General features: G+C 41.3%; 1 protein-coding gene across 2 annotated transcripts in view; it reads right to left on the bottom strand.

Moving 5' to 3' along the window:
• Positions 1 to 10,907: 10,907 nt before the first annotated feature.
• The window catches only part of PDE3A (phosphodiesterase 3A), a 302,331-nt gene continuing 285,788 nt past the window's right edge, over positions 10,908 to 27,450 (bottom strand). For both annotated transcript variants that reach the window (XM_083365268.1, XM_083365269.1), the window contains 3 exons: positions 25,566 to 25,721; positions 23,922 to 24,159; positions 10,908 to 17,311 (listed from right to left, as the gene is read on the bottom strand). In XM_083365268.1, coding sequence (XP_083221394.1) covers positions 17,073 to 17,311; positions 23,922 to 24,159; positions 25,566 to 25,721 — 633 coding nt within the window. In that variant the 3' untranslated portion in view covers positions 10,908 to 17,072. The remainder of the gene's footprint in view (positions 17,312 to 23,921; positions 24,160 to 25,565; positions 25,722 to 27,450) is intronic.

Raw genomic sequence — 27,450 nt, 5'->3', positions numbered from 1 at the left:
ATTAATACATCTGAAATATATAAAACAGAAGAATCTTTCTTTATAAAGGAATAGAGCCTAATGCCCATTACGCTTAGACGCAAAGGTTTAGATCCCCTGGTAAAGTTCTACGTATCAGTGAATGCTTAGGTAAACCTAAGCTGATACAATCTCTGTTTGGAACAAAGTAGATACACATTTCTGCAAATGTGAATGCATGTTTACTATTTATATGCAGTTAAGTAATTCAATGAAGTGGAAACTCAAATACTTTGGCCACCTAATGAGGAGGAAGGACTCACTGGAGAAGAGCCTAATGCTGGGAAAGATCGAGGGCAAGAGAAGAAGGGGATGACAGAGAATGAGGTGGCTGGATGGAGTCACTGAAGCAGTAGGCATGAGCTGAAATGGACTCCAGAAGATGGTAGAGGACAGGAAGGCCTGGAGGAACATTGTCCATGGGGTCGCGATGGGTCGGACATGACTTTGCAATTAACAACAACAAAGTAATTCAAAACAATGTGGCAGGGCAGAAGTGACACTCTTCCACTTGATTCAGTGTGTTTGTGTGTGTGTGTTGTTGTTGTTGTTATTGTTTTACTATCCTGTAAACTTTGTTCCTAAGGCCACCCAAAGGAAATTGACTCATTGGGCCCACAATTAGTTGGGTGAAGACAACTTCACAACTGATCAGGCTGATCCTTCTCACCTGACAAGCAGTCGTTGTCATTTTCTCTCTCTCGTCTAAGTAGTTGTTTGAGCACTTGAAAATAAAGATAGGTCATTCATACAAAGCAGAGGATACAGTAGCTATAAAAGAATTTCCAGATCTCTGCCAATAAGCAACTTCATTTGTAAGAAATCACGTAGAATTGTTGAAGATTTGGAAATCAAAAGAGGAAAAAATCTGCTGGAAGTGCCCTAAAAGTAGTCAGATCTGCAAAGAAGATTACTAATGGTCTGTGACAATGACCTTGGAAGACAGAAAGAAGACCCACAAACTGAGCAACTGGCTTTTAAAAGATATCTCAGCCCATAGAAGAGGAGAGAGAGTGGGAAATATTCTGGGAGGCATCTGCCATATTTTGCCAGAGAGTAAAAGGAAAGGTGGCTCAGTGGGTTAGGACGCTGAGTTTGTCGATCAGAAGGTCGGCAGTTTGGCGGGTCGAATCCCGAGTGCTGGGTAGCAGAGTGAGCCCCTGTTACTCGTCCCAGCTTCTGCCAACCTAGCAGTTTGAAAGCACGTAAAAATGCAAGTAGAAAAATAGGGACCCTCTACGGTGGGAAGGTAACAGCGTTCCGTGCGCCTTTGGCATCTAGTCATGCCGGCCACATGACCATGGAGACGTCCTCGGACAAGCGCTGGCTCTTTGGCTTTGAAACGGAGATGAGCACCGGCCCCTAGAGTCGGAAACGACTAGCACGCATGTGCGGGGGAACCTTTACCTTTACCTTTTTAAAAGGAAAGGAGGGGAGAACTACTTTGAATCTTACAACATTCTGTTAATGTAAGCTTACAATAAAGAAAGTTAGTACAGGTAAGTACTCAACTTACAACCACAATCAAGCCCAGAATATATGTTGCTAAGTGAGAAATTTGTTAAGTGAGTTTCGTCCCATTTTATAACTTTTCTTGCCACATTGCCTAGCTGAATCGCTGAAGTTGTTAAATTAGTAACATGGTGGTTAAGTGGACTTTACTTGTCAAAAGATCGCAAAAGGTGATCACGTGACCCCAGAACACTGCAACCATCATAAATATGAACCAGTTGTCAGGAATCCCGAATGTAAATCACGTGACTGCGGGGATGCTGCAACGGTCGTAAGTCTGAAAAATGGTCATGTCACTTTTTCCAGTGCCATTGTCCCTAAGTGAACTGTTGTAAGTCAAGGCCTATTTGTGCTCAAGGCTATGCTTTTTTGTCTGGAAGTCTCAAAGGGCTAAAGGCAGAACAAGAAGCAACGGATGGAAACTAATCAAGGACAGAAGCAACCTAGAAATAAGGAGAAATTTCCTAACAGAAACAATTAATCAGTGGAATACTTTGCCTTCAGAAGTTGCGGGAGCTCCAACACTGGACCTTTTTAAGAAAAGATTAGACAGCCATTTTGTCTGAAATGACACAGGGTCTGCTCCTTATTTATTTATTTTATTTATTTCATTACATTTATATACCTCCCTTTCCCGAAGGACTCAGGGCGGTTTACAGGGTGATTAAAAAACAGAGATACAAAGTTAAAAACAGATTTTAAAAAAATTATATTCGTCCCTGCATAAGTAAAACCCCAGTTAAAATTAAGATTAAAACTAAAATTAAAATCCTCAGCCTGGGCCAGAGAGCTCGAAGAGCCAGGTCTTCAGGTCCCGGCGGAATGAACGGAGGTCGGGGGCAGTCCTCAGCTCCACTGGCAGCTGGTTCCAAAGGGCAGGCGTCTCCACTGAGAAGGCCCTATCCCTGGGTGTCGTCCGCCGGCAATCTCCTTGAGTAGGGGGTTGGACTAGAAGACCTCCAAGGTCCCTTCCAACTCTGTTATTCTGCTAAAAGGGGACAAAGCATTTTGGAAGTTTACAATGAGATAATATTCAGAGGTGGCTTCCTCAAACACCTCCCTAATTCGCTGGAGTATAAGAAGGGGAAGGAGGCCCAGCCCAATTAGATTTGCAAGCTTCTCTTATTATAGCTAACCTCAATAAAAGTAGTTTTAGCCTTCTTGTGGTGTTGGTTTCTGCACAAGACATATGAAGACAAAGAGGGGAAATTGGAAGAAAATAAAAACAGATCGCCAAATTTTATACTGGTAGAAGAAAAAATGGATTCAATTAAATATCAGCCAATGGTAAAAGCTAAGTCGGTGAAGAAACTAAAAGGAAAATGGCTTTTAACAGCAAGAGAAGAGTCAGTCTGAAATTGTAGAGAGCCACAGACTTTGGGAAAAGTATGCAAAAATGCTCACAGACATGCTTTTAAGATTCGGACTTCCATAGAATTTGTAAGCCTGCAAAACTCAAAATTGGTTTTGCTTTCTTGAGAATTTACTCAACTGAAGGATTGCTTCCAAAGTCCAGAGATTTAAAAGTTATACCATAGTAATGCCATCCAATTCATTGAAGGATCTCCAACTAAGTGGAATGACTTATACAACAGGTTTAGTTGTGGTGAAGCAACATTTTGAAAACAAAATCCAGAACAACCTGCCTCCAGAAGGTATGAATGCTCCAACACTGGAAGTTTTTAAGAAGAGACTGGACAGCCATTTGTCTGAAATGGTATAGGGTTTCCTGCCTGTGCAGAGGGTTGGACTAGATGACCTCCAAGGTCCCTTCCAACTCCAAGGTATTCTATTCTATTCTATTCTATTCTATTCTATTCTATTCTATTCTATTCTATTCTATTCTATTCTATTCTATTCTATTCTATTCTATTCTTCTACTTTATTCTAGAAAACTAGTGAGATACGTTGCACTGAAGGATATCTTACACAATATATTCAACTGAAATGATGAATTTCAATGAATCAAAGTGTTTATGTTCACATTTTGAACAGAGTTACAGTCTAGATTTATATGTACAGAATGCATGGATTCCTAAGTATATGAGATTTATATACATGCCATGGTACTGTGTTACCTGACAGAAAGCATTTCATCCACTTCAAAAAAAAAAAAATACTGCTGCTGATATTAGGATATGACTGCCATCTCTAGGACGCTTGAAAAATTACTCTTGAGATTAAACTTCAAGAGTGCAGATTTTTTTAAAAAATTACATGTAATTCCCAGAAATATTTTTAGAACAAACTGTGATCAGGTGGTATTTTACTCCTTTTAATCCCTTCACTTCATTTCCAACGTTTAACTTAATACAGAAGAACTCAGTTCTAGTTTGATGTCTTAACCATTAGACCACAATGGCTCTAAATTATGCTGTAACACTTACAGGGTTGTTTAGTCTGCTTACATTTATTTTATTTTATTTTATTTTAATCCTATTTATATCCCGCCCTTCTCCAAAGACTCAGGGCGGCTTACAAGCTTAGCAGTAGCCTTCATTCTATGTATATGCCTGCTTATTAGGGCTTTCACACACACCCCCAAGCGGCATTATTACAAAGTCAGCTTAATTGCCCCCAACAATCTGGGTCCTCATTTTACCTACCTCGGAAGGATGGAAGGCTGAGTCAACCTTGAGCCTGGTGGGATGAGAACCTGCACTAATTGCAGGCAGCTGGTGTTACTTAAGGAGGCATTAGCCCATTGCTCCACCAAGGCTCTTGACCCTGATATGTACATTCCCAGGAATCCCTGACAATTTTTATATGAGCCATCCTCTATAAAAGATTTGAAACCCTTTCTTGTTTGTGCAGTAGGCAAGATCTATGTTGCCACCATGACAATAAGGCAGAAGTGGTCAACAGAAACAAGGGCTTCCATTTTATTCATCACTTCAGACTTATTACATGTTAGCTATCTTGTTCTAAATGATTTTTATTTTTGCTTCATAAGTTGTAATATTTTAGATTTATACCCGCACTTAATATACCATTATAGTTGCATATGTTACATTTTTATTACAGACACTCCTTGTTATGCTAGTATTTTATCTCATCCATTTGATTTTTTTTGCTGTTGTGTTGCATATTTTCAAAACGTGCTGGTGATTGGCCAGATCAACATTATTTTATTTGATGGTACGAGTCCCAATACGAAGAGAGTGATACCAAATGGTGAATGTGCCCTGGGAATGTGCCAGAGGAATCCAGTTTGATTTAAAAAATAAAGGCATAAATGAAAAATACACTACCATTCTAAGTGTTGGAGCATTCAAAGCTTCTGGAGGCAGGTTGTTCCACTGATTAATTGTTCTAACTGTCAGGACATTTCTCCTTAGTTCTAGGTGGTTTCTCTTCTTGGTTAGGTGACATTGCACTATGGGAAAACGTGATACATAGCTTATGTATTTAGCGAAAAAAATTCCAGCAGTTACAAATATTCCATACCTGAGATGCAAAATATATCCTGGAGTACCTCCAATGGACAAGGTAGAGGAAGCAATTACAGATATCACCAAAAAATAGAGGAACATTTTGGAGCATTCCTTTCCTTGTGGACAAGGACCCAATCTAGGGAGCAGCATAAATTAGATTTAAGTTAGATTTTCTTTTCCTTTGCATGAATTGATCTTCCTTGGTTAATTTAGGGTTTAAACTGTGAATAGAAAGTTAATTTAATAACATGTTTCAGCATGTTGTGCAGCTGAAGTCATTCGTATTCCAGTTTGGACATTCCCCAATGCATGACCCGGGTTTTCTGGAACTCCATGATGTAGGGAGATCACTCAGAATTGGCTTCTCCTGGGTTGGAAGTACTCTGAATTTTTATCTCTCTATTTTTCATCTGTTGATAGTGGTTAACCAAACCTAAAAAATTTTTTTGTAGCAACTCACATAAACCAAGTATCTTAAGGTGCCGGCCCAGAAACCAGGAGGCCTAGTCCCACCATAGGTATGGGTTGGGTGACTTTGGGCCAATCACCAGGAGACTGTGAGTTCTAGTTCCACCTTAACCATGAAAGCCGGCTGCTAGTGGGAGGGGGAGGGGTTGGAAGTCAAACTGAAACATGCAGAGGTAATTTTTGCTCGAGGTGTGAAATCGAAAGAGTCTGACAGATCTCTCCGTGCTGAAGAGACAGGATGAAATCTTTTATATGGTGATATCGTTATGTATTTTCCCCTCCAAATTTCTCACGTTGTGGGGGAAACTTCATTTTTGGTGGCCCCTGGAAGTCCACAAGTAGTTCTAAAAGAACAGAAGCACTTGAAAGCAACATATTAACTGTGTTTTTTTTACTGCATCCTTAATGTATGGAGTGTTCTTCCAACATCTTCAAGTTTGGTGTAACTGTTAAATGCTGGCCTATAAACCAGATGACAAAGAGTTCTAGTCCCACCTAAGCATGAAAGCTAGTTGGGTGTCTTTGAACCAATCACCAAGTGACTGTGAGTTCTAGTCCCACCTTAGGCATGAAAACTGGCTGGGTGACTTTGAGCCAATCACCAGGAGACTGGGAGTTCTAGCCCCATTTTAGGCAAGAAAGCCAACTAGGTGACTTTGGGCCAGTAACACACTCTCTCTCTCCCTCTCTCTCTCTCTCTCTCTCTCTCTCTCTCTCTCTCTCTCTCTCTCTCTCCCCAACCCACTTCACAGGGTTGTTGTTGTTTGGGTGAAAATAGGAGGAGGAAGAAGTACTAGGTATATTTGCCATTTTGAGTTATTTGTAAAGTAATAAAGGAGGGATAAAATCTAATAAGTAAATAAAATTAAAAAAATATTTGTAATTTTGGCTTTAGTGAGCAAATGTTCTTTGCTGTTAGGCATATTGGTGTGTGATTTACATGAGTGTATGGCTTTTGTAAAAATGTTTTTCCTAATATTAATAACAAAGTTGGTGCCCTCCAAACAGGTTGGACACAAAGTTGAAATTTTTGGAGCTATAGCATTAACACATCTAGAAGGTGACACAAAAGAGGGAGGTAACAGGAGAACTACAAGATCTTGAAGTCTTGCTAGCATCTTTTTCATGTCATGATGGAGGTTCACGTGAGTCCTGCTACTTTTGGAACATCACTGAAGAAGGCCTCATATGAAGCTGATATCAAGAATAGTGTAGAAGAACATAAACTTGGCATTGTGGGAAGTTAGCCCCCAGAGAAAGAAATATTTTTGGAAATAGTTAAAAGGCAGAATATATTTCCCTAAAGGATTTTAAAAGCAGAAACCAACTCCGCCCCCAAGTCTCTCTGTCCCAAACAGAAACCAAGTCTGCAGAATTGCAGATGTGATAATCTTGTCAGAAAGACTGGAATCAGGAAACTGGGATTAGGAAAAAAGATCACTAGAATCAACACCAAAAATCTAAGAGTTATCAGCCACACCCCCAGGGAAGCAAGATATGACCCTTAGGACATAATAGGATTAACCCACCACCATCAGAATACCAGAAAGGCACACTCAGACTCAGGTCAAAGTTCATTCCACAGGAACAACTCCAAACAAAAGGCTCCAGAGGGTATAAAAACCCACTCCCTACATGTGCTCACTCTTTTTTCTTCCAGAGCCATCTTCCTGTCTGGCTCTCCTCTTTGATAAACTGCAACCTTCTTTCTAAAGCAGTCGCCATGTTGTTTATTCCCAACTTGGACTGAACCATGATGAAGACTTTTCCTTCAACAGCATCCTCAAGACCACAGTGAATACAGCTGAGCTATAATTTTGCAGGTATAGTTACAAAATTCATAAAGCAATACAAACAAGTAGTTTAAAAACACACAAACGTTGCTCAGAGCTTTCAATATTGGCTTAGAATCTGTATTGCCAATAAGCTGTGATAAAATCACATTCTTGCTTTACATGCAATTTTATTACATTTTCCTGGATTCTGTCCCTGCCTAATATGTTGAAACCAATATGGATTATCTTGGCTGTACCTTTGCTAATTAAGGCAGCCCAATTCCTTTGCATTTAAAGGCAGAGGATCTCTGAATATTCTCACTAGTCTGAAGATCTGTGGAAGAAACCCATGGTTCTATTACTATGATGGATAATCAAAAATAGCAATAATTACAGGTATGTAAATGTTACTTTTAAAACAATGTTTTTTTAATACTCACCTTGCCGTGGGAAGTTGACTTTGATGTTCAATTTTCACTAAAGTTATGCACACAATACTAAAACCACAAGTTTTTACATTCCTTACCTTGCCAGCCTTCACAACCACCACCGTAATACCAGAAAGTCATACTCAGACCCAGGTCAAAGTTCATGCCACAGGAACAACTCCAAACAAAAGGCTCAGGAAGGTATAAAAACCCACTCCCTACATGTGCTCCCTCTCTTTTCTTCCAGAGCCATCTTTCTGTCTGGCTCTCCTCTTCAATAAACTGCAACCTTCTTTCTAAAGCAGTCGCCATGTTGTTTATTCCCGGCTTGGACTGAACCATGATGAAGACTTTTCCTTCAAGACAATGAAATCAAAGATTTAAAGGGGAAGAAACAGACCAAACAAGAGAAAGAAAGTGGGCAGAATGTAGAAACTCTCTTTGGTTACACTGAAGGTTTTCTGTGCAACATGGATTTTCTCTCTTCCTCCCAGATTATCCGCTGGCTATATATCATCTGTCTATAGCATACTGAACAAGGTTAATCTTCACTTGTTGTTTTTAGGAAAGGGGAAAGGTGGAATAAAAATGTGAATTGCCTCATACTAGCTTGGAAACCTCTTTCCTTTCCTTTCCTTTTTCCTCTCCTCTCCTCTCCTCCTCCCTCCCCTCCCCTCCCCTCCTATCTACTGAATGGTCTTCCATTGGTTACTTGGTACAATTCAGGATGTTGATCCTGGGATAAAAGGGCCTAAGTGGCTTAGGCCCTTATTCTGTGCAAGGTGTCTTCTCCCATTATGTCTACTTAGAGTAGTAGGAGAGTACTTTGAAAAGTGCTCCCAATACTGAGACTTCCTTACCTTCTGCGTGGAGAAGATCTGCGTGGTTCCAAGGCTGTAAAATACATCCCTGAAGGAGGTATGTTTGAGTCCTATTCTTCCAGTTGGTAAAGGGATGTATCTTCCTTGTTGCTATACTTTATTTGAATGTTTTACTTAGAAAGGTACAATTGCTCTACAGTGCAGTGATGTGAGCACATTGATGAGTGGTTCTTGACCAGGTTATCCTTTTGTTCTGTGAGCTGTGCTGACTCCCAGCAGGTGTCTGGATGCAATTTGAATTTCTGGTTATAATTTGTGTCTTGGGACCAGGACACCTGAAAGGCTTCTCTCGCTGATTACCGTTACCTATCCTGTTAGATCTGCTAGGAGGTCATGATGAGATTCCATCAATTTAACACCATCTTTAATGTCACTTAAGGTCGGACCAATGGCTTAACAGTTAAAGACACTGAGCTTATCTGCTGGCAATTCGACAGCCTGGGTTTGAGAGCCGAACCCTGAGTGACAGGATGAGCACCCATTACTCTCCAACCTAGCTCCTGCCAACCAAGCAGTTCAAAAGCATGTAAATGCGAGTAGATAAATAGGAACCACTTCAATGCGAAAGGTTACCGTGTTCTGTATTTTCATGATGATGGAAGCATCTGTCAGACAACAGAGATTCCCTTAGCTGGGAATTGGAGATGAGCACTGCCTCCTTGAGTCGGTCATGACTGGACAGGGGAAACCTTTAAACCCTTTTAATGTCTCTTATTGAGATGGATGGCCAAATACATTTAATGAATGAATGAATGAATAGCTAAAGAGATCTTGCTGGATCTAGGAAGCATGTTGTTTTGGTCATGGCTCCTGCCCTCTGAAACACTTTACCACCTGGGATCAGATTGGCCCAACCTTGATGGCCTTCTGAAAAATGCTTAAGACCTGGTTATTTGCCCAGGTGTGGGAGTTAGGAAATCAGCGAGTTAGGAAATTAGTGAAATCCTTATTTTTGAGTTTTGTTTTGTCTTTTTTAAAGAAAAAAACTTGGTTACCTTTTCTTTTTTTTAAATTCCTGATTGTACATTGCATTTCATGTTTTATCCTTTGCCATTTTTATTTATTTTAAAACATTTAAGGAATAAAATTCATGACGCTTAAAAAGTGGGAAGGGGCATATTAAATGGAAAATACTTTATATGTAAATGACATCGTAATCTTCTTCCATTTGGGAATGAGAAGGACAGTGGCTTTCTTTTGCTTAAAAAAATAATTCCCTTGTAATAAATTATCAAAATAGTGAAGTTAGTTTTGTGTGACAACCCTGCAGGAGTAAAGTAAAGTAATGGGACTCCCAATAGACCAGATGCATATATTTTGGGGTGGAGTTCCAGGTTCTTGGAACACACAATTCACTTATCAGCACAACAAAGGTTTCTCCTGCCTTGAGGTTTTTTTTTCCATTGATCACCATATTATTTGTATGATGCTATTTTATTTTATCCTTGCTTTTTATTCATATCTGCAGATTTTTAGGTGTATGTATTTCTAAATATCCCTGATCTGTGTTTTCCGATCAAAGGCCATAACAAAGGGAGGTCCTCAATTTCCTGAGGACTTGGTTCAACTGCTGAACTCATTGTTTTTCTGATATAAAATCAGACATACCTGTTAATTAAGATGGTTTACTTTTCTCCATTCCGGGATGATAGAAAATGATCCTTGATCTTCTTCCTTTTGTCACTGCCTTTTCAGATACTTCAAACCCTCAGCCAGGCTAAGGTAGTGATGGACTATCTATGCCAAGTGTGTCACCAGTGATATACCATGCATTTTGGTAACAAGCCCAAAAGGTTCACCATTTGAGGCTAAGTATACCTAGTTCTGCAGATGACCAGGCTGAGCCCAAGGGAGGGGTCGAATGCGTCATCAGTCTCGAGTCTCTTTGCGCCCAAAAGAGATCAAAGTCCAGCCCACTTCAAATTCCACTGACCTTTATTTACCGCCAATTTGCTTTGATCCATTAATAGATCAGATTTTTGTAGACAGCATTAGAATGCAATAAAACTGTATTCATTTGAACTGCCTTGGCTCCAGATTTTCTGTGCTTGACAATTCTTCCTTAATCTGCCCTCACTGAACTTAATTTCCAGTCCACTGCTCACAAACATTGTTTATCTTCTAAACTCTTTTGCATACTCCTTAAATTTGGTGCCCAGGTTTGGATGAGAGGACTTGAATAATGGTCTGACCAATACTATTAAGTTTGGGCCATGGGGGCAATTACAGGACAAATCACAAATCACACTCTTTTTATGACCCTGTAATCCTTTAATTCGGAGTAGAGTCTGGGCAATTGGCTGGAGCTGAGTGTTTACTGATGCCATGTGGAGTTCACAAACCCCATTAAGAAAGAAAAAGAAAAAAAGAAAAAATAAGAACCATCAGCAATATGATACCACAGAATTATATTTATGTTTTTTTCTTCACATTGCAACATCCATGTTGTTCATTTTGTGACACATTATCTCTAATAATTCTGAATATATATTTACTATAATACATTATACCAAGAGGCACTTCCAGTAATTCTGGCAAAAAGGAGCTTCATTAATAGTGTCTAACTTACAAAACAGTAAAAATAAATAATGTTTATCTAAAAGATTTCTCCTGTTTCTCCGCCTGTACAGAATCTATTTTGTACAAAACATTTATCAGCCATTAACTAAAAATCACTTAACGAATACTTGTGAAGGGAATATATTAAGTATTGCTACATGTCTTAAGTGCAAGATATCTGTGAAAAGAAAAGCCAACAGAGATTTCGGTCAGTTTGTGAAAGATCATCAGCTAAAAATACAAGGCCTTGTTTTGAAGTTTTTGTCTTAAAGAGGTTTGGTTACAACAATATTGGCAATATATAAATATAAATTAATGCAGGTAGTATTTAGTGAAAAGAAGACCGTGTTGAAAAAATGGACATCTACAAATACTGAATGCAGGAGTTACAGTTCTACAGTACAACAATGGTTGGCAATTTCACCTACTTGGGAGGGATGAAAATGTCGCAACTGAACCCCTTTTATAAAGCCTCATTTGATTTTAGTGGGACACTGAAGGAGGAAGCTGTGTGTTGTTATGAAAGCACAGATACTACTTTCGGCAACTTCTTCAATGCCCGTATTTCTTTCCAACTTGAAATAAAGATACAAAGAAACTGAAGAACTGAAGAACTCGGGTAATGGGTGAGTCCTTCTAAATTGCTATTTCTCCACCATTTCCCCACTTTTCTTTACTTTGGCTCTTCAAAGAATGTTGGAGTTGATATTGGCTGCCAACAACTTTCAATAACTCTTATCTCCATCTATCTGGGATGGATATTCTCATTCAGAAGGTCATTGGTCCCTTACTAGGATCATGGCTATAAGGGTAGACCATGATGGTCGGACACACAAGTCAACACTAGTTGAAATATCCCTTTTTGAAAAATTAATGGACCTTGGAAACATTCAGGTCTGGCTTGATTGCCTTCACGTCTCCCTTTTTTTTCCCATATGAAGAAAAAGAGTACTTCATGAAATTGTTTTTGAGGAAACCTTCAACTCCACTATGAACCCCACAACTCTACTAAGAGACCTTGATGGGGCAGACAACCAACAATGACTGAAAGACTCAAACCTGCCAAGGTGAACTGGAACAATGGGTCCTTCAGTCAACAGCCACTTTTGATTTGTTGAATGCTCAGAATGAACAGAAGACTCAAATACAACCGTGTGCTGAAGCGCACATCTCAAGTTAGGAATCTACATTACTTGCTCTCCAGAGAAACAAGAGAACTGGCTTTAATTCCCATGATGATCAAATACACACCCATCTTTCAAGTTTGCTGGGGATAATCATTCTTAATTTTGGTGCAAATGAGATAGATGGGTGGGTGGATGTATCCTAATTTCATGGAAGTTAGGCATCACCTGTGCATGGAACATTACAAGGATCAGAGATGTAAAAGTTACATGTCTTTGCACACGAGTGCAAACACCCTCTGCTCATGCATGAAGCTGTGCACACACGTGTGCCTTGCCACTCACATGCTCTTCCCATGCCAGGCTGGGCCGACAAGCCAGAAAGATTGTGGATTGCTGCTCTAACAAATGTATCTAGGTCAAATTCATTTCTGCTCGCAATCGTTAGAAAATCAGAACAGCAGATAAATAATCCTTAGATGTTAGTACAATTGAACAGGAAAGGATTGACATGTAAACACAAACTTTCCAGCAAGTACTTTTGTTTCAAACATAGAACATATTTATAGGCAATTTGAAGCCATTAGACTCTGGTTTGTCCTCTGAGAGCTTACACAGTAGTTACCAGAATGTGAGAATTGTCTCTATAATATGCATTTGGACAGTGGTGTTTGCAGGATATTGTAAAAATATATATAAGATGGTGGTTGTGATGGTGTAATCGAAGTTTCTAATCCCCCTCCCTTTTTTTGGCATCATATGTACAATACACACAAAAAACAGACTAAGCATTGATTGCATCATCATAGCTGCCAATCTTGTCTTTTTTGGCCATACTCTGTGGTCAACTCTATGCAGCTGGAAAGACCATGAAGGGAAAAATCTGAGATGTTCGCTTAAAACAGGGGTCTTCAAACCTGGCCCTTTTATGACTTGTGGACTTCAACTCCCAGAATTCCTCAGCCAGGCATGCTGGCTGAGGAATTCTGGGAGTTGAAGTCCACAAGTCACAAAAGGGTCAAGTTTGAAGACCCCTGGCTTAAAACATTATACGTGAACACTTGCTACACCATGTTCTAACTCAGGGGTCTTCAAACTTGGCTTTTTTATGACTTGTGGACTTCAACTCCCAGAATTCCTCAGCCAAGCACGCTTGCTGAGGAATTCTGGGAGTTGAAGTCCACAAGTCATAAAAGGGCCAAGTTTGAAGACCCCTGTTCTAACTATTTGCAAAATTTCAAAGACATTGCTGAGCTATGGGAAAAGCGCAAGGGGCTGAACAACTTACTAAACAATTCTAATGTGCATTTTCCCCTCAGTTGGAACGGGCTTAATCTAAGTGAAGGGAGGCAAGGATGACGCTGGTTTCAAACATGGCTTCCCAGACTGGATGGTGCCAAAACACCTGATCCTCTTTAAAAAAAAATGTGAGGCAGTGAAAGATTCCCTCAGAAGCTTTAAGGCAACTCCCAAATTTCCCTCTAAATCATAGCCTTAGCCCCCATCTGTGTGAACCCTGGTTCAGGGTGGATTGTAAGAACCCAGCCACTGAGGTTCACAAACCACACATTATGGCTCAAGGCAAACTGTAAACATGGCAAATCATGGCTTATTCAACAATCTTCAATCACATTACAAATTAGGGCAAAATGAGAACTGAGTTTCTACAGTTCCAATACATTCAGCAACAATCTGAACAATCTGCGTAGGGCAACTTTGAGACTTGTGGAGTCCAACATGGCTGGCTGGGGAATTCTGGGATTTGAAGTCCACAGGTCTCAAAGTTCCCAAGGTTGGGCATTCCTGGTGTAGACTGTGAATTTAGGAGATCCCAAAGAACCAACTTGGGAGTAAAACAATGAGGCAAAATAAAACTCATCCTGAAATATTAGTAAGATAGGGAAATGGGTTGGCCCAATAACCAACCCAATGGAAATAGGGCAATAATTTCGGAAATGTTTTTGAGGGCACACTTAGTTACAGACTGATCTCCTGTCACATGTACTACTACTTAAAACTCTGTGATGAACAGTTAGGCTCCGCTGCTAAATTGCAGCACTTTCGTTACACTCAGATGTGTCTTGTGACAGTTGCTGTTAACAAACCCACCCATCTGAAAAGAATCCATCCAATTCCATTCCCAATCGTGCAGGACTTCATTTGTCAAATTCAAAAACAGTCACATTTCATGGGAAAAAAATCTTTTTTTTTTCTCTTTTAACTATCTTTACAAATACAACCCAGCTTCCCCTATCAACAGGACACTAAAAAAAGTGTCTCTGTATTTACATGTAGGCTAATAAAAATAAGTTGTGACCAATGAAGCATTAAAGATGGACAACTAATCATCTAAAGAAGTCCTATGTCTGCTGGTGAATTCCCCCCCCCCACCACGTGTAATGGGATCTTGCTTTTATAGCTGCCAAGACATACAATCGAGGTGGGCAAACTTTGACATCAAAGTTTCTTCTGCAATTTCATGACATCCATCCGAACTGCACTTCAAACTATAAAGACTGGGATTGCATTTACTTTAAAAATAAAACTGAACATTACCCAGATGGGAGGACGTAAATAGAATGACAGAAACAGGCAAGTCAAATTGTATTTTGTTTCCCCAAATTATGCTATTTTCTTTACATTCTGGCATTCATACCTATAGACCTCCTAAAGCAGGGCTCTTCAAACTTGGCCCTTTTATGACTTGTGAACTTCAACTCCCAGAATTCCTCAGCCAGGCACGCGTGCCTGGCTGAGGAATTCTGGGAGTTGAAGTCCACAAGTCATAAAAGGGCCAAGTTTGAAGAGCCCTGTTCCTAAAGGGACGCTTGAAAGATCTTCTCAAGTGGTACCACTCAGCTCACTGGGTTTTAGGAAAAACGTTAAAGCAGAACTTATTCTACTTAGGATGCGGTGAACAAATATGAAGTACAGGATGGGGGAACCACCTTTTTTGAAAACCAACAGCACAACAGCTTCCTGCCTTGATTGGTAGTAGGGTTTCTTGTCCTTTTATGCAGTTGTTTTCCAAAACTCTTGTGCCAGAAATCAAACCAATCTGTCTAGAACAGGGCTTCCCAATATTGACAGCTTTTAAGACCTGTGGACCTCAGCTCCCATGGCTGGCTGGGGAATTCTGGGAGTTGAGGTCCACAGGTCTTCAAGTTGTCAATATTTGGGAAGCCCTGTCCTAAAGAACCATGGCATGCTCTGGAAATTGCTTGTTGGTTGTGAAAGGACAGATAAATGACAGGGAAACATCCTTGGCTAAAATACTGGGTGGGTCACTGCATCTACAAAACGTCCTCCGTTATCGTGGCGGACAATGCAGGATGGCAGCCTTCCTTAATGGTGTGTCCCTCCAGAAGTGTGTCTTCCAGAATCCTCAGCAGTGGCCAAGCTGTCTGAAAAATTCTGGAAGTTGAAGACCTCCATTTGACTTTGTGTGGGACTGCAGCGAGTCCTAGGCAGTGTTTCACCTAGGTGGTCCAGGTGCTCCAGAATCCTCGTTACCACATGCAATCAACTTATAACCAACAAAGCAACGAAGAAGAATGGATCCCTTGAAGCAGATTTGGGATTCCCTCCGATCAAGGTCACCAGGCACCGGGTTCGCAGTCAACACGCACATTCCAATAAAAAGCAGAAGCGACGGTTGCCCGACGGGCGTATCTCATTCACAATCCATCTTAAAAGTCACCTTTCTCATGCTCACAAGACACAGGAAAAAGATAAGAATGCAATGAAAGGTGGGAAGGATCCTAGGGTGTCCCTCCCTTCATTGAATTGGAAATGCCTTCACACAACATGGAAAATTGCCACCACCAAGAAGGTAACGTGTTGATGCTTGAAACTTGCTCCCCCAAAGTGGGAGGGGGGGGAGAGAAGGGAACGTGGCATAAAAAGTTGTGCAATATATAGGTAGGAATTGCAGCCTGCACAAGTTTTCAAGGGGCAAGCTTTTTCGGATAAACCAATCAAGACCCACCAAACAGCAAGAGAGGGGGCTCGCTCCAGAAATGGGAAGTCCTGTTTTCCAGAGCTGCTGTGGGCTCACCTCCATCTGGATTTTACTGAGCTGTGTGGAAGAGTGAGCAAGCAGTCCGAGGCAGAGTTCTTCACGCTGAGAAAGAAGAGAGCACATTCTCTGCAATGGAGGGGCATAATCTTCTGGGAAGACCTGCCAAAACCTGTCTCCAAAGCAGAAAGCCCTTCCTTTCGCTCCACGAATTGCGGTGCTCCTGTGTTGTGCGCCCGTGATGTCCTGCAGGTGCATCTATGCTGGCAGTCGGGATCAACCATTAACTGACACAATCAGTTGCTCCACTTCCAACAAAAAACAAAACAAAAACAAAACAACAAAGCCAACACAAGGGCAGTACAGCCTTCTCCATTTCACTGAGTATTGTCTCAGTTTCAGATGCCTTTCTTTTTTTCTTTTTAATAATATCACAGGCAGCATCGTATAATCATCTTTTTAAAAAGAACAAATAAACAAATATGCAGCTTATAAACCCAGGCTAATATTTTCTGTATGTGTGTGTGTGTGTATATTTATAATTCTCCAATGAAAAATTTGTAAAAATGGCCGTTGAACTGTGAAAGCAATGTACCTCATGGGAGGGAAGGGAGGGAGGAAGGGAGGGAGGGAGGAAGGAAGGAAGGAAGGAAAAGGAAGGAAGGAAGGAGGGAAGGAAGGAAGGAAGGAAGGAAGGAAGGAAGGAAGGAAGGAAGGAAGGAAAACTTAAAAACAGCTGTAGGTGAATTATCCCGTATTTCTACAGTGTCGTGTCTAAACGTTGTGCTGGCTTGTAAAAACAATTGGTACGCAAGGTGTCCTTGCATCAAATACTGTACAAAATTCCTGTCACCGTCATTGGTTTTCTTCTGGAGCAGTGTTATCGTCTTCCTCTTTGGCCTTTCCTTTCTCCTCTTCCTCCTCTTTAATAGCCTCTATCTGCTCAGAGGACGGGTGCAGTGCCGTTGATGGCTCCCCGCTTTGCTTGTCCTTCGCAGCTCTCCTCTCTTCCTCTTCAATGACCTTCTTCCACATCTGGTGGTTCTGCAGCAAGTGCTGAGTTATCTGGCAGTAGACTTTCCTCCTCCTTTTTCCTGCCAAAGGCGATAAGCAAACGTAAAGCCTCATTCACATTGGGGGGAAAGTCTGCAAAACCTGGCTTACATCGACATCAATGGAAGCAGGGTAGACAGGGCCCAACTGGAATAAAGCAAATAACCACCACGTACAGGACTCAAGAGTAGCTTTCTCCGGTGAGAACAGTATAACGGAAGGATATTGCTGAAAAAGGTGTTGCCAATTTGGAATACAATTCAGCAAAATCGTCAGGCCCCAAGAACCAACGGTGATACCTGGAGTTACTTCTGCGTAGTTTCTTCATTGCTTTTCAGCGACAGACAGACAGAGCCTTGCCAGACTAAAGCAACTATCTGCATTAATTATGGATACACGCTGTGTACTGCTTGGGAGGGGCTGTCTTAGCCCTCTTCCTGCCTACCAGACCAGGGGTAGGCAACCTTGGCTCTTTTATGACTCCTGGACTTCAACTCCCAGAATTCCTGAGCCAGCCATGCTGAGGGGAAAGGGAGAGGTTTCCAAGCTGAGCCATGCTGGCTCAGGAATTCTGGGAGTTGAAGTCCACGAGTCATAAAAGAGCCAAGGTTGCCAACCCCTGGACTAGAACAAGGGTGCTGGTTATTATTATTATTATTAGCATATGGCAGTAGTAGACAACCTTGGCTCTTTATGACTGGTGGACTTCAACTCCCAGAATTCCTGAGCCTGCCATGCTGAGGGGAAAGGGAGAGGTTTCCAAGCTGAGCCATGCTGGCTCAGGAATTCTGGGAGTTGAAGTCCACGAGTCATAAAAGAGCCAAGGTTGCCAACCCCTGGACTAGAACAAGGGTGCTGGTTGTTGTTGTTGTTGTTGTTGTTGTATTATTATTATTATTATTAGCATATGGCAGTAGTAGACAACTTTGGCTCTTTTATGACTGGTGGACTTCAACTCCCAGAATTCCTGAGCCAGCCATGCTGAGGGGAAAGGGAGAGGTTTCCAAGCTGAGCCATGCTGGCTCAGGAATTCTGGGAGTTGAAGTCCACCAGTCATAAAAGAGCCAAGGTTGCGTACCCCTGTACCAGACTATCCAAGCTCTGCTGCCTCTTTGTCCCCTGGCCCCTTCCTCCTGGCACTCCAGTCTACCTTCCACCACAGAAGGAATTGTGAAAAAAGTCTAATAACGCTTTGCACGCCTGGCATAGAACAACCGATTTCAATGAATACACGTATTTCCCCTCTTCCTATATCTAACTTTTGTGTGATGAGGTCATGACATGTTTTCATTGTCCCATGTTTGACCTTGCTTTGCCCTCAATATCCGGCCTATTAATCTCTTACCAACGCTTATCGGTCAAATACAGTAACACAGAACTAAGGAATTTGGGGGAAACATGCAAGGATCATCTAGTCTAACCCCCTGCAAAGGAAACCAATTAAACCCAATTAAGTTAATCAGCAACTGAGGATTCAGCTAATTAAGCTACCGCTTGAAAAGATTTGACATTCTGGTGCTATGAACATGCCATTCTTTTTCCAGATCAGGAGAACCCCTTAGGATCCCCCTGCAGCTAGAATTTCTAAGCTGGGTTTCCAAACTCTGCTTGGTGAAAGTGTTTTTCACGCTTTCATCTACGATTCTGTGAAGACATTTGGATTCTACCCCTCCTGCATCCCTGTCTTTACTAATGTGCATGATGAACTTCTTCAGACGTTTTAATAAAAGGAAATAAAAACATTAGGGAGGAAGTATTACTCAGGAATGTTTTGTCTCCAAGAAACGTGTGCATAGATTAGCACTTTGGAAGCCAAACTCTTGAGTCCTTCAAGTTTTTCAACTTCAAACCAAGAGCTTCTCACTATGGGATAGCCCAAATCCAGTTCAATCCTTCCTTAGAAAACTTTCAGTTCCCTGTAGGAAGCCTCCAGGTTTAATCAGAAGGAACTTGCCCTCCATATTAAAAATTTCCCTCTCTGGTTTCCTGGGAGATACCCCCCCCAATACTTTGCAGGGCTCCAGAGATGCCAGAAGTTTGTTAATCACATCCTACATTTTGTTGGCAATGATGTTAGGAATGGCTAATGGACAAGGGTGTAGGAAGGGACAAACCAAGAAAACGTTGGCTTGATAACATCAAATCTGATATAAAGTTGAACATCCATCAACGGAAAGCTGTGCTTGACAGGGTAGCATAGAGATCATTTGCCTATAAAGTCACCAAAAGTTGGACATGACTCAATGGGTAAAACAAGAACAAAACATTTTGCTGGAAATCATTTCACACATACTCATCGCAAGCTATTGTTAACTCCATTTGTTGCATTTAGTTCATCTCATGTGGTGAGAGAATCTGTAAATGTAAAAGACCTTGGAAAATGGACATGTACCACAGGTCCTATATCTTCCAGGCAGAAGATCCCATTTTTAAAATATTATTATGTCCTGGGGATGCTTGCACACGTTTTCTAGTGTGAACTGCTAGAGTTGTCCTTCGGTGAGTAATACTCTACCCATCCAAGGTCACCCAATCTGTAATTCTGAATAAATTTGCAGATGTTGTGTTTAATGTAGACAGAGTGAAGTGTCTTGGCGGAGATACCAAGGAAGTATATTACACACAACTCTCTATTTCTCACCTTGAAGCTTACTATTGGGAAGACTGAATTTGAGCCATGTAGATATTTTCCTCACACACACACACCCCGACAATTCGGATTTTTTTTAGCATAACTTTGAATCAATGAATGAAAGAATGCTGCTTTGGCTTGTGTGTCACTCAATCAAGGTTACAGAACATGCTGACAGACTTGAGTAAAATACACCTGTCGAAATGGGACTGGATAGCAAATCTGAGCTAGAGACATAAGTATGTCACCTGAGGTGAAATCTGTTCCCACCCATCTGACCTCCCCTAAGGGCCTGAAGACCTGGCTCTGCCAATTGGCTTGGGGACTAATCATATCATAGTGGAGGCGGTTGACACTGGCGTATCCTGCTCACTTTCTCCCCATCTTTTTAACTGTAATCTTTACTATATTAGAAAGTTTTGCTCTTTATAGTTTTGCTGGCTTTCATTGTTGGAATTCACCCATTATTATTATTTCACAAATTGCAATGTTACATTAGCCAGGACACTACAGTGTGTGAACAAAGTAGTTGTTTGGCTGCCAAAGAGTATTAGTTCGTTCGGTTCACGCTCGCACGCTATCCAGACTGCACCAAGGGGGCGGACAAGCTCCACCCTCGGCAAGGAAGCCACCCAAAGCCATTTTGAAGTGGCAAACAATCATAATGAAACAAACTCATCGATCGATTGATATTTGTTTGCCGCCCAATCTAGCATGAAAACGGCAAACAAGTGGCAAACAATCATAATGATACAAACTCATCGATCGATCGATTGATATTTGCTTGCCGCCCAATCTAGTTTGGAAACGGCAAACAAGTGGCAAACAATCATAATGATACAAACTCATCAATCGATCGATCGATTGATATTTGTTTGCCGCCCAATCTAGCTTGGAAACGGCAAACAAGTGGCAAACAATCATAATGATACAAACTCATCGATCGATCGATCGACTGATATTTGTTTGCCGCCCAATCTAACTTGGAAACGGCAAACAAGTGGCAAACAATCATAATGATACAAACTCATCAATCGATCGATCGATTGATATTTGTTTGCCGCCCAATCTAGCATGAAAACAGCAAACAAGTGGCAAACAATCATAATGATACAAACTCATCGATCGATCGATTGATATTTGTTTGCCGCCCAATCTAACTTGGAAACGGCAAACAAGTGGCAAACAATCATAATGATACAAACTCATCAATCGATTGATCGATTGATATTTGTTTGCCGCCCAATCTAGCATGAAAACGGCAAACAAGTGGCAAACAATCATAATGATACAAACTCATCGATCGATCGATTGATATTTGTTTGCCGCCCAATCTAGTTTGGAAACGGCAAACAAGTGGCAAACAATCATAATGATACAAACTCATCAATCGATCGATCGATTGATATTTGTTTGCCGCCCAATCTAGCTTGGAAACGGCAAACAAGTGGCAAACAATCATAATGATACAAACTCATCAATCGATCGATCGACTGATATTTGTTTGCCGCCCAATCTAACTTGGAAACGGCAAACAAGTGGCAAACAATCATAATGATACAAACTCATCAATCGATCGATCGATTGATATTTGTTTGCCGCCCAATCTAGCATGAAAACAGCAAACAAGTGGCAAACAATCATAATGATACAAACTCATCGATCGATCGATTGATATTTGTTTGCCGCCCAATCTAACTTGGAAACGGCAAACAAGTGGCAAACAATCATAATGATACAAACTCATCAATCGATTGATCGATTGATATTTGTTTGCCGCCCAATCTAGCATGAAAACGGCAAACAAGTGGCAAACAATCATAATGATACAAACTCATCGATCGATCGACTGATATTTGTTTGCCGCCCAATCTAACTTGGAAACGGCAAACAAGTGGCAAACAATCATAATGATACAAACTCATCGATCGATCGATTGATATTTGCTTGCCGCCCAATCTAGTTTGGAAACGGCAAACAAGTGGCAAACAATCATAATGATACAAACTCATCAATCGATCGATCGATTGATATTTGTTTGCCGCCCAATCTAGCTTGGAAACGGCAAACAAGTGGCAAACAATCATAATGATACAAACTCATCGATCGATCGATCGACTGATATTTGTTTGCCGCCCAATCTAACTTGGAAACGGCAAACAAGTGGCAAACAATCATAATGATACAAACTCATCAATCGATCGATCGATTGATATTTGTTTGCCGCCCAATCTAGCATGAAAACGGCAAACAAGTGGCAAACAATCATAATGATACAAACTCATCGATCGATCGATTGATATTTGTTTGCCGCCCAATCTAGTTTGGAAACGGCAAACAAGTGGCAAACAATCATAATGATACAAACTCATCAATCGATCGATCGATTGATATTTGTTTGCCGCCCAATCTAGCTTGGAAACGGCAAACAAGTGGCAAACAATCATAATGATACAAACTCATCAATCGATCGATCGACTGATATTTGTTTGCCGCCCAATCTAACTTGGAAACGGCAAACAAGTGGCAAACAATCATAATGATACAAACTCATCAATCGATCGATCGATTGATATTTGTTTGCCGCCCAATCTAGCATGAAAACAGCAAACAAGTGGCAAACAATCATAATGATACAAACTCATCGATCGATCGATTGATATTTGTTTGCCGCCCAATCTAACTTGGAAACGGCAAACAAGTGGCAAACAATCATAATGATACAAACTCATCAATCGATTGATCGATTGATATTTGTTTGCCGCCCAATCTAGCATGAAAACGGCAAACAAGTGGCAAACAATCATAATGATACAAACTCATCGATCGATTGATTGATATTTGTTTGCCGCCCAATCTAGCTTGGAAACGGCAAACAAGTGGCAAACAATCATAATGATACAAACTCATTGATCGATCGATTGATATTTGTTTGCCACCCAATCTAGCATGGAAACGGCAAACAAGTGGCAAACAATCATAATGATACAAACTCATCAATCGATCGATCGATTGATATTTGTTTGCCACCCAATCTAGCTTGGAAACGGCAAACAAGTGGCAAACAATCATAATGATACAAACTCATCAATCGATCGATCGATTGATATTTGTTTGCCGCCCAATCTAGCTTGGAAACGGCAAACAAGTGGCAAACAATCATAATGATACAAACTCATCGATCGATCGATCGACTGATATTTGTTTGCCGCCCAATCTAACTTGGAAACGGCAAACAAGTGGCAAACAATCATAATGATACAAACTCATCAATCGATCGATCGATTGATATTTGTTTGCCGCCCAATCTAGCATGAAAACGGCAAACAAGTGGCAAACAATCATAATGATACAAACTCATCGATCGATCGATTGATATTTGTTTGCCGCCCAATCTAGTTTGGAAACGGCAAACAAGTGGCAAACAATCATAATGATACAAACTCATCAATCGATCGATCGACTGATATTTGTTTGCCGCCCAATCTAACTTGGAAACGGCAAACAAGTGGCAAACAATCATAATGATACAAACTCATCAATCAATCTAGCTTGGAAATGGCTTTGGGCGGCTTCCTTGCGGAGTGTGGAGCTAGTCTGCCAAAAAAAACCTCACATAACATATTTCCAAGAAATCCAAATGAGGAGTCCCTGGTGCTCTCTTGAGCGTGGTTTTTTCCTTGCAGATGTTTCATTATCCAAACTATGTAACAATACCAGTGCTAGTAGATTAGCACTGATGACGTCACCGAGTTTGGGTAATGAAAAGTATACAAGAAAACATTTGTAGACTTTCCAACCCTGAGCTACAAATATTCTCCCTTACTGAAATCCGAACGCTTTACGTCTATTATCTTGTTGTGGTCTCCTTGCCACAAACCATACATTGGATTCAGAATAACTTTTGTGCAATGAGCTTGGGGTAGGCACGCAGCGTTTTTATTTTTATTGGGGAACCAGTGGGTCAGAGGCAAAGAAAATAATAATAATTTTTTTAAAAAAACCAAGGACGAACATACTTGGATCATGATTGTCACAGGAATCCATGTCTGGAAAATCCTCTTCATGTTCATCTGTATCTCCTGACTCATCGTTATCTTCAATCCATTTACCTGGCATGAGTCCTGCTGAGTCATAGGAGTTACACAGTGGTCCCACAATGTGGGTGATGAAGGATTCCTGGAGCTTTGCTAACTGCGGAGCAGAGCGGTCCATGAAAGGGCTGATGGGGAGACCTAAGCTGGCTTCTTCATCACCCTTGGAAAACAGGAGGCACTCTATTAATCAAAGGCACTTGGGCTAATTCCCTAATGGGGCTAACCCACCCTTCTCAACCTTCAGATGTGCCATGTCTGATATTCCCAGATTTCCAAAATTCAAGAATGCTGGCTGGGAATTCTTGGGAGCTGGAACCCCAGAAGACCTGGCAGGAACCAGACTGAGGAAGGTCACTCTTATATACACGTGGAAAGTAAACTACTACAAGACCAAGCATCTGTATTCAAATGACCTACTAAACTCGATTAATTTTAATCTTAGTCAGGGGTTCTTTTATGGCTGTGTTTTAGTATGTTCTGCAAACTTGCTAAGTCAGCTTATGGTTCGATATAATATATGGATCCAGGAAGCATATATTGTCTCAGGAATCGGGTGATGTGTGATAATCTGGACACAGTTGTTTTGTTTGGTCCACCCCATTGGTCAGTTTGTAGTTCAAAGTATTATATGAACTATAAAAGGTAAAGGTAAAGGTTCCCCTGCACATGCGTGCTAGTCATTTCCGACTCTAGGGGCCAGTGCTCATCTCCGTTTCAAAGCCGAAGAGCCAGCGCTTGTCCGAGGACGTCTCCGTGGTTATGTGGCTGGCATGACTAGACGCCAAAGGCGCACGGAACGCTGTTACCTTCCCACCATAGCGGTCCCTATTTTTCTAATTGCATTTTTACGTGCTTTCGAACTGCTAGGTTGGCAGAAGCTGGGACAGGCGCTCACTCTGTTACGCGGCACTCGGGATTCGACCCGCCAAACTGCCGACCTTCTGATTGACAAGCTCAGCGTCCTAACCCACTGAGCCACCACGTCCCTCATATGAACTATGAAAATGGATTAATTCAACAACGAATTTAGGACGGTTGTGTGAACAACTGTCTCTCTTGTGTGGCCTTAAATATCCCTTAGGAATGGAATGGTAAACCGTTGAAGGTTGTTCAGAGAACTACTTTTGATTACAAAGAAGGAAAACAGCCTAAAAAAAGAAAAAGACATTAATCAGAGCAACAAATCCATTATTACATGATCAAGGTATGCTTGCACAACTGGGCTGGTAACAAGGATTTTAAAATGTTGACAACCAATTCTGCTCCTTTTAGCATGTCTTCTGAAAATTGTTTTTTTTTTAATACTGACCAACAGCTTTTAAGGAAGGAGGGAGGGGTGTTTTGTTTTGTTGCATTTTAACGTTTTGAAACACGGAAGCAAAACATTTGATTATTTAGAAGAACGGATTAAGAGGAACTGGTTTACTATGGTTTTATGGAAATAATTTGCTTTCGTTAAAGTCCTGGCCATTCTTAAAGCTTGGAAAATAAGCTAAGGACCAAAACGACGGGTGTTATCCACAAGGCAGTTAAAAAAAAAGTTGTTCACAGCAATTGTGTTCTCACCTGTTCATAAAATTCGTTCACAATGCCCTCTGTCCACTTTAGATGTAAATCTTTGTACTTGGCTGGACCATTGATATCGGCCAGTTTGATGCACATCTGACAAACCAATAATCGGTCATTCTCGTTTGTCCAATCAATGCCAGCATCGTCGTTCACCTGGCAGATAACATGCTATTAGAAGAAGTTTTATCTTGAGACTGTTGTGATCAAACCCAACATAATGCAATTCCAAAGGTGAACATGATGTACACTGCACAAGGAGCGTTTCGTAGGCCGGGATTATTATTTGGGTGCATTATGCGTTTCCTTGGTTTACCACAATACTGGTTTATCACTACCATCTTTTTTCTTTTTTAACTTCTCTATCTAGCTTCTAGCCCTGGGAATTTCTGCTTTTCCTCCCATACATGTACGAATCAGATCTGATTCTGCTTTGTTTCTGTTGTGGGTGCTCCGTCACTAGAGATTTTTAAGGAGAGAGTGGATGGGTCTCTTGCCCTCTTCAGTATAGGGTTGGACTAGAACAGGGCTTTTCAACCTTTTCACCCATTGTACCACTTTTAGGATGTGGCAACATCCGAGTACCACCAGTCACCTAGCAAGGTGTCAAAAACTTGATGACCAACAAAAAAGAAAAAGAAAAAAGTGATGAAGTACAGGTAGTCCTCGACTTACAACAGTTCGCTTAGTGACTATTCAAAGTTCCAATGGCTCTGAAAAAATGAATCAGTTGCCAAGCACCTGAATCTAAATCACAAGACCCTGGAGATGCTGCAATATTCCAGCTGATCGGCGCTTCTTCTGGGCTCAGAAGCACCAGGATCAGCGCCGAGCTCCAGCTGGAGCCTGCCGCTGATCCTGCCGCTTCCGCTGAGCCCTGAAGAAGCGCTGATCCTGGCGCTTCCACTGAGACCTGACAGCCCTGCAGCTCCAGCCGTCTCTCGCTCAGGTTTGTGGGGTGCTGCCACCGGTTCAGCTCATTCCCTTCCCCCACTACCACTTTTCTAGGATGGTCACGTACCACCTGCCAGGTGCCAGTGTACCACAGGTGGTACCCGTACCACTGGTTGAAAAGCCCTGGACTAGAAGACCTCTAAGGTCACTTCCAATTCTGTTTTTCTCTTGTTTTGTTATCCCAGTCACACTTCTTCAGCTTCTTTATAAAATAGGATAGTCTTGCATTTGATGGCATCATTCTTTTATCTGTAATCTTCTTGGTTGCAGCTCCTTTCTGATATGACTTGGTGGAAGAATAGAATAACACTTTATCTACCAAGGTGTCTGCTGGAGAAAGGCTAGCTCCAGAGAAACCCTAGCACAGGGGTAGGCAACCTTGGCTCTTTTATGACTCGTGGACTTCAACTCCCAGAATTCCTGAGCCAGCATGGCTCAGCTTGGAAACCTCTCCCTTTCCCCTCAGCATGGCTGGCTCAGGAATTCTGGGTGTTGACGTCCACGAGTCATAAAAGAGCCAAGGTTGCCTAACCCTGCCCTAGCATCTGCCCACCACAGTAGCTGGATTTGACTGACTTTCCCATTTTTAGCCAAGAATTTATTTATTCCTCCCTCCACTGTAACTTTTCCTTCTCATGTCCCAAAGGTGCTTTTTCAAGAAACAACTGAACTTCCTTTGTTTTTCCTTGAAGATGTTTCACTCCTCATCCAAGAAACTTCTTCAGAACTGAAGCTTCTTCTGAACGGAGACCTCACGAAGCTTCTTGGATGAGAAGGGAACAGCCTTCAAGGACAAACAAAGAAAGTCCACTTGCCTCTTGAAATAGCCCCTTTGGGATAACCAGGACCTGGATGACTTGAGAATCTCCATGGACATTTTCCTTCTCAGGCAATTTTGACATGGTTGCAACACCTCGGTCTGAAGGTGACA

Source organism: Vipera ursinii (assembly GCF_947247035.1).
Source record: "Vipera ursinii genome assembly, chromosome: 6".
In the NCBI taxonomy this organism is placed as follows: domain Eukaryota; kingdom Metazoa; phylum Chordata; class Lepidosauria; order Squamata; family Viperidae; genus Vipera; species Vipera ursinii.
Note: the sequence above shows the minus strand (reverse complement) of the source record. Positions and strands in the feature narration are given on the sequence as shown.